General features: G+C 39.1%; 1 protein-coding gene across 1 annotated transcript; it reads left to right on the top strand.

Moving 5' to 3' along the window:
* Positions 1 to 5,283: 5,283 nt before the first annotated feature.
* On the top strand, positions 5,284 to 7,779 carry LOC131220553 (F-box/kelch-repeat protein At3g23880-like). Its single transcript, XM_058215401.1, has 2 exons — positions 5,284 to 5,970; positions 6,671 to 7,779. The coding sequence occupies exon 2, from the start codon at positions 6,754 to 6,756 to the stop codon at positions 7,588 to 7,590; it is 837 nt and encodes a 278-aa protein (XP_058071384.1). The 5' UTR covers positions 5,284 to 5,970; positions 6,671 to 6,753; the 3' UTR covers positions 7,591 to 7,779.
* Positions 7,780 to 8,707: the final 928 nt, after the last annotated feature.

The following is an 8,707-nucleotide window of genomic DNA, read 5'->3' as shown; positions in this document are numbered from 1 at the left end:
GTTACATACTACCAGCTCAAGTGGATAGCGAATGAATGAATGAGTCAAATGTTGAACATGCAACTCCTACCGAAATCATCATTGGACTCATCACCAGGGGCTAGTACACTACACATTGACTTCCGCTCCAACGCGTGCATGCCTAGGTGAGTGGAAGAGACCTCACTATCCGCCTTACCAGTGGTATGCCAATGCCCACCCAGCTCGTCGATAGCGGACCCATTTACGAGCTAGTTAAACTCAACCTAACTTATAACCCCCTAACCTCAGGCGGATAAGGTCACACCCCTTTCCAATTGACCAAGTCACAGTGGAAGACACAACCTACTAGTATTTGGCAATCGGGCACTCGTGTTATCTACTCGGTCTTGATGTTGAAGCATCCTGTTGACCTACAGGGTTAAGGGACTTTCACCCAAGGATATCCTTAGCGCCCTAATGCTAAAATAGACATTTTTGGTGTCCAATCCGGCCATCCACCATATGCTTGTGGAGGCCACAACCCTGATGTCGCTAGGATGTAATGCAAATGCATCATACAATGTGTGAATGTATGAGTCCATCATTTGAGTCATGCAACCATGTCATGCAAGTCGTGCATACATGCAAGGCGGCCTCATCTCTTATGGGTCCCTTGAAAATGCCAAAAGTTGTAAAGTCGTCAATACAACCTTACCACGTATATTCAATGCCAAAAATTCTGAATTAGTCATCATCCAAGTCATGCACACATGATACGAATGAGATATAATAACATACAATCATAACCACTATGCATGAGGTGTGTAATACCATATCAAGCATAAAGTAAGGCTAAATCAATATAAAGTAATGTTAACTCGAATGTAAAAGCAATACTACATCTAACATAAAATAGTGTTGCATTAATATAAAGAAAGCACCATGTCAACATAAAGGAATGTGTTATAGAAATCATGAGTGCAAACATCACATAAATCACTAAGGTAATACTACAAAAATTATCAAGGAAGTATTGTACCAACACACATAAAATATCACACCACATGATAATGGAAATTCATCATTCATAACGGGTGGAACCTACTTGGAAATCAAGTTTATTGAGGCCCATAGGGCTATACTTAAGTGGTGTTTCAAGCTAATGGGCCCACTTAGCAAGCTCGCAGCTAAGCAGCCAAAACATATAACTATCGGCATCTAAATAGGATAACAAATTATAAGATCCACAAAAAATCATAGTGGGCCCAAAATAGTCATCAAAGTGGGCCCTACAACTATCCCTAAGCTGGCCCAAGAGGGCAGCTCGCTACCAACCAAACACAGGCCTATGATGGGCTCAATACATGTAATGTGTGGAATCTAAACGGTAGTTCAATGGTGGAAACACGACACAAACCACAGGGTTGGCCCACACTACATATAAATATAGGCAGGCCTAATGGGGAGCCATAACATGAACAACAAGGCAACACACGGTGTGGGCATCATTTATTCACTAAAGAGGATCCACAGTTAAGTTGGATTGCAAATAAAATCACTATGGAATCCAAAAATCTAACATGAATATGACTAGATGAGATCCACTCAAATCTACCCTAATGGGTCTTACATGCTCCTACATAGGTGGGCCTATGGTCAAAAGGCCCACTTATAGCGAGCCATGTGGGCACATAAAGAGTCCAAGATGGGTGCCAGTCATAGCCTCTAATTACAACCCAAGCATGCTCATAACAGCCTAAAAAGGCCCGACATGTGGGGTACACCGATGATCATGGTGGGTCCCCTAAGTATCTCAGCCTAAAGGCATATGTTATGATCAATCATCACCCACAACATGCATACAAATGATGCGTATGGGTATATGTCTAGGCATGATGTCATCGTACTAAGCATGTTCTTAGTATGTCCTACTAGGCCAAGTACACTAGCATGTTACATGAATTTATTTCACCTCAGCCTTAATCGACACATCATATACAAAGACATGATACATACATATATATATATATATATATATATATATATATATATATATATATATATATATATATATATATATATATATATATATATATATAAACAAGGGTTAGGGATAAAAAGTCAACCCACTTGTACAACACGTGTGTCACTAGGCTGCCAATTTATTTAGGCACATGGCTCACTAATGATGTCCCCAAATAATCAGATTATCAATGATATCACTATAATTACTTTAGTAGAATGATCTGCACCGTCTGATCATTGTTAACGTAAATTGACGGTTACAGATCATTGGTTAGTCACTAGGATATGTTCCTATGCTCATGGCCCATCTGAGTCTTGGGATTTAATCGGTTCAGGCAAAGTATATACTTAAATGGATTTAATATAACCATAGTTTCAACATTCACACACTAACTAATTTAAGGATTTGAATCCAATGTGTCAAACATAACCAAAGACGTAAGGGATGTCTATTCTTGGGATTCCCAAGTTCAAGGGATCCCAAACAAGAAATCCTGAGTCCAAGAGGTTTTTATCCCACATTACCCTATGGTGCAACCCACTTGAGATTTGGATCAACCTGAGTTTTGGGCTCATGGCTTAATATGATCTGACAAGATGGATGAACAGAGTAGATAGGATACATACATCATATAGGGTCCCATATATGGGGCAGCCCAAGGAGACTTCCGCCCTCACATCACTAGGCAAAACCGCCCAGTAGCACCTTTCTTTTTCTTTGTTTCTTATATTTACACACACACACACACACACACACTATCAATGCGGGCCTCGCTTAGATCTTCTACTCCATTCACCGCATAGTCCATCTCCAGCAAGTCTAATGGGCTCTGATTTGGGTTGATTTGAACGAACATAGATTCCACGGTAGGCCTTGGAAGATTTCAATAACAATAGTTCGTTCCCCTCATTACGGCCCACTTGAGACCCGAATCTGTGTCATATTTTGGCCCATGGCCTAAAATGATCTTGAGAAATTAGTGAACAACATGGATTCAATATAAACATCAGAACAAGATCTCACTTGTGAGACCCAAAATTTACCAAGAATCTGCATATTTATTTTTTTATATTATTATATATTCGTTGTATATTTTACATACACTATTAAGATGGGCCCCAAGTGGATGATCTAATCCGTTCACCATCTTGGACACCTCGAATGAGGTCAAATAAATTCTGAATAGTACTAGTTTAGATGATCAAGGACTTCACAACAAGCCCTAGAAGGTTTCAACAGATGAGCATTGTTCTCCTTAAGGAGTTTTTATGGTAGAGATTTTAAGATAGGGAGAGAATAAGGGGAAGATGGAGGGATAAAATAGGGAGAAAAAGAATAAAAGAATGATGCCTAGCATAAATAGAAGTATGGGTTGCATGACAATGACATGAGTTTGTTTAACTAATGAGAAGAGAGTGACATGAGTAATGGATGACTTGATAGATCGATGAATTGATTGATTTGATAACATGGATATTTGTGCAAGTGGAGTCAAGAAAACAGTGGTAATTGGCCACTAAATACTTCTTGGGGACACAAAAGTTTTGGACGAATCCGATATTTGTTTAGTCCCTTCATCCATATATTCATGACCTTACCAAAAGCTTGGATGGTAAATAAATATTCCACTGGCCTCTTCTTTTAACGGTAGATATTCATTCACCACTGTTTTTTTGTCGTGTAGTCCACTTCAGATTTGGATTTACTTCATTTTTGGAATATTTAATTACAATAAACTTTAAAGACAAATGGACAGATGGGATTTAATACAAATATATCACGGTGGGCCCCATAGTCAGGGGATATACCCGCCCCGGTGGATCCGGGTCTCTAATCCGAATCCGTTTAATCGATTTAAGCCGCGCCCGAATACAGTTGAATTTTCCCTGTCTGCAGACAGTCATACGAAAGAAAACGCTGAGAGAGAGAGAGCTCTGCATTTTCAGAAAAGAGCCATGGAAAGGGGTAAGGTTTCTCTGCACTTTCTCCTCTTTCTTCTTTCTTTCTTACCATCTTTCATCTTTCTTTTGTATTTCTCTGTAATAATTCTGTTCTCTGCTTATTTTATTACATGCTTTTGTCGGAATTGAATTCTTTCATTTCCCTTCTTCTTCTTTTTGAAATCTTTCACCCTTTCTTGATGAATTGAAGGTTGGTTTTCAATTCTTCTTTTTCTTCTTCTTTATTTTTCTTTTTTGAAATCTTTCACCGTTTCTTGATGGAGTATGGTTTAAGAATCTGTGGAAGTTTTCCCACTGCATATGTTTTTTAGCCATCCATTTTGCAGAGCGGGTATTGGGTGGCTGAGGTTTTCTGATGGGGATCTTTTTCAAGAATATGCATTACATGGAGGGGCTCACCACATGAACTGTCTTGATCACCGAAAGTGGGTTCCAGCTGTATGGAAAACTGGTCTGAGGGAAAAACCCCATGTAATTCGTGGAGTTGTCGAATGGTGTGAAATTCTTCTTCATTTATTCTCTTTCTTCATTCTATCTTGCTATCTTTCTTCTTAAATTCTTTGTAATTCTCTTTTCTCTTCTCGTCTTATTACATGGACTCTTCTTTTAGCAGCTCTAATTCTTTCTTTTTCCCCTTCTTTTTGTCAAATCTTTCACCATTTCTTGATGACTTCATGGGTTTTTTTCTGCTCTCTCTCTCACCTCTGAGGAGTAAGAAAAATGTAATGCTCAGCCCCAAATTTAGGCCCACATTATAAAGGTGGAGGGGCCCAACTTTAAGCAATCTAGACCGTTCGTGTGGCGCGAGTAGCTGTGTCCACCTGATCTGTGGAAATGTTACCACCCTGGCCACACGAACGGTCTAGATTGCTTAAAGTTGGGCCCCTCCACCTTTATAGTGCTGGCCTAAATCTGAGGCTGAGCATTACATATTTCTTACTCCTCATAGGAGAGAGAGAGCTGAAAAATACCATTGAATTCATTAAGAAATGGTGAAAGATTTGACAAAAAGAAGGGGAAAAAGAAAGAATCAGAGCTGCTAAAAGAAGAGAATCCAATTCCCACAAATCCATGTAATAAAACGAGAAGAGAAAACAGAATTACAGAGTATTTAAGAAGAAAGATAGAAAGATAGAAAGAATGAAGAAAGAGGAAATGCAGAAGAATTTCAACCCATTCAACAACTCTGTGAATTACATGGGGTTTTTCCCTCAGACCAGTTTTCCATACAGCTGGAATCCACTTTCGGTGATCCAGACAGTTCATGTGGTGGGCCCTCCATGTAAGGCATATTCTTGAAAAAATATCCCCATCAGAAAACCTCAGCCACCCAATTCCCGCTCTGCAAAATGGATGGCTAAAAAACATTTGCAGTGGGAAAACTTCCATAGATTCTTAGACCATCCTCCATCAAGAAACGGTGAAAGATTTCAAAAAAGAAAAATAAAGAAGAAGAAGAAAAATAGAAACCCAACCTACAATTCATCAAGAAACGGTGAAAGATTTCAAAAAAGAAGAAGGGAAATGAAATAATTCAATTCACATAAATCGCATGTAATAAAATAAGCAGAGAGGAGAATTATTACAGAGAATTACATAAGAAAGATGAAAGATGGTAAGAAAGAAGAAAGAAAGAGAAGAAAGTGCAGAGAAACCTCACCCCTTTAAATGCCTCTTGTCTGAAAATGCAGATCTCTCTCTCCTATGAGGAGTAAGAAATATGCAATGCTCAGCCCCAAATTTAGGCCAGCATTATAAAGGTGGAGGGGCCCAACTTTAAGCAATCCAGACCGTTCGTGTGGCCGGAGTAGCTGTGTCCACCTGATATGTGGAAATGTTCCCACTGCAAGTTTCTTTTGCATCTGTCCAATGCAGGCTGCAAGTCCAGTGGCTGAGATTTCCCAATGGGGACTTTCTTTCATTAATATTCATTTGATGGAGAGGGGCTCACCATATGAACAGTCTGGATCACAAAAAAGTGGATTCCAACTGTTTGGAAACTGGTCTGAGTGGAAACCCCAGGTAATTCAGGCTGGTCATTGTTTATTTCCTCATTGTTATTATGGCTGCTTGGCCTTCACCTGTCCATGGTCAGTTCAACCAGATCAATGATCTTGATCACCAATAAGCGGGCCCCACCTGTATAGGAAGCTAGACAGAACTAAGCTCTCAATGGTAAGGCCAAACTAGATCAATGGTCTTCACATTGAGAGGTGGACCCTGCCTGTAACAGAACTAAGCTCCCCTCTCGTAAATGGTCGGGGCAACCAGATCAACGGTCTTGATGACAGAGAGGCAGGATCCACCTGTACAGGATGCTGGACAGACTTGTTCAGAGTGAGCACTATAAAATATCTTCCTTTCCATCCCAAGAAACTCAAAGTTGCCATCCAATGAGTTGCATTCATTTATTATTATTTTTTTAATGCTGATGAATCTAAGTTTGACAAGTGAATCATTTGAATGCTATGTAAACTAGAATTTGGTTATTTTCACTTTATTAGACTAATTTTTGCAATTCAATTTGATAGTGTATCCAAACACACCTTTTATATGCAGAAGAGAATATCAATGACCAGAGTTAAACAAGAGAAACCTAACAACCAAACATCATAGACCATTTGATTGTTGCAATTTAGTCCCATTTTTGTAGTAACAGATATACAATATTTTTTCGTTGGTATTAGTATTGACAAACTCTCAACTTAAATTTCTCTTGCAGTGTTAACTAGAGTTGACTCCTTAATCCCATTATAAAGGTACTGTAATCATGAGCTGAGTTTTCTCGGAAGAAGAAATTGAGAAATGGGGCGCAGATTAAGAATGAGCGATACTGCTTTCTATCTCTCAGATGAAATCATTGAAAAAATCCTCTCGAGGCTTCCCCTGAAGTCCCTTCTGAAGTACAAGATGGTTTGCCGACCTTGGGACAGCTTGATACGCGATCGTCATTTCATCTATATGCATCTGAGCCATTCCATAGATAACCCCAATTATCTTATTGGTGTTACTAACAGTGAGAATCTCAAGCTGTATTTGTTAGAGGATGATGGGGAAAGTGAGTGCAAGATAACGAACATCCCTTTTCCAGTCTGTAAGAAACTCAAATTTGCAACTTTTGTTGGTTCTGCTTGTGGTTGGGTCTGTTTGAATGATCTTTGGTCAGATGATGTGCATATTTGTAATCCTGCTACTGGACAAGCAATAACACTCTCAAAGGATGGTCAACAACCTCGAATCGGGTTTGGCATTGGTCAGGAAAGCGATGAATATGTAGTGTGCCAGATATTTGAAAACATTCAGGTCAATGATGTCAACCATCCTTATGATTGTGAGATATATTCATCAAAAACATGTTCTTGGAAACACATATGTAGTATTCCATATGACATCGATTCCTATGTCTATGCATTTGCAAATGGGGCATTTCATTGGTACAACGGTTCAGATGCCATCATCTCAGTTGATATAAAGGAGGAAAAGGAAAATGTTCGATTTACTCAGCTTCCTGAGTCAATTGTCAATGCTGTAATTTTTCTGGATGAGTGGAGAGGGAGTCTGGCAGTATTTGTTGTCAAGGGTTTAGAGGTGAAAGTATGGATCTTAAAGGACTGCGGGGAGTCGTCATGGACCAAAAAATAGAGCTTTTCTATGGCACGCTCACCTGTGTGGCCATTCACAATTGATTCCTTGGTTGTTCGAAAGAATGACGTTTTGTTCGCGACAGATGATGGGAAATTACTATCTTTTAATCTCGTTCGCAAAAGATAGAGGCAATTTGATTCTCGCAAAGTTAAACGTGGTGTATATACGGTACATGCTTATACAGGGAGCCTCCTCTCATGTAAGTCTGAAAACTGTTTTTACTTTTATATATATATATATATATATATATATATATATATATATATATATATATATATTCATTCCCATCCAAACCTTCTTCTAGTGGGACTTGGATTCGGCAGTGACGCCTCTTGTACCCACCTCGGTACTTGTGAGTGCTGGAAAAAGATGTAGCCCTACCATGATATATGTCTTTTATCCACTCCATCCATCCATTTTGACAGCTCATTGCCATAGGAAACAATGGTGATTGAACGTCCATCATTAAAAACTTTTTAGGGCCCACTTTAATGTTTATTTACCATCCAACCTGTTGATTAGTTCACACACAGCTGGATGAAGGGAAAGCACAAGTATTAGCTTGATCCAAACCTTTTTCCAGCACTGACCAATATCGAGGTGGATAAAAGACATGCATCATAGTGGAGCCCACAGAGTATTTTCCAGCACCCACTACCGAATCTGAGTCCCTGTCAGTGATGTTTTGAAATTTGAATCATAGTTAAGGGTGTGTTTGGATGGACTTCAAACCTGCATTAAGGCAGATAGTTTAACAGGAATGTTCTCCTTCCTATCAGATTAGCATTTGGGTTGGCCTGAAAAACATAAACCCTGTTAGGAGGACTTCGGTTTATCTGTCTTTACCTCAAATTGTTATTGGTTTCCGTTTTTTGGTACGAACAAAGGACACTAGTGACGTGGTTATAGAATACACTAATGGGTTCTTTCTTTTCAAGAAAGCTGTAGTTTTAGATTTGGTGGTTTTGGGCTAAATTTCAATGGGAATGATCAGTTTCATTACATGTCTTCCATTTTACAATATGAAGGGGTTATGTTATTCATTCTCAAGAAAACATAGGCATACTGTTCTTTTCTTGCTCATGGATAGAGTTTGATATCACAGCAGTTTCTG

This window comes from Magnolia sinica, chromosome 12 (assembly GCF_029962835.1).
Source record: "Magnolia sinica isolate HGM2019 chromosome 12, MsV1, whole genome shotgun sequence".
In the NCBI taxonomy this organism is placed as follows: domain Eukaryota; kingdom Viridiplantae; phylum Streptophyta; class Magnoliopsida; order Magnoliales; family Magnoliaceae; genus Magnolia; species Magnolia sinica.
This window is presented reverse-complemented; position numbering and strand designations above follow the sequence as displayed.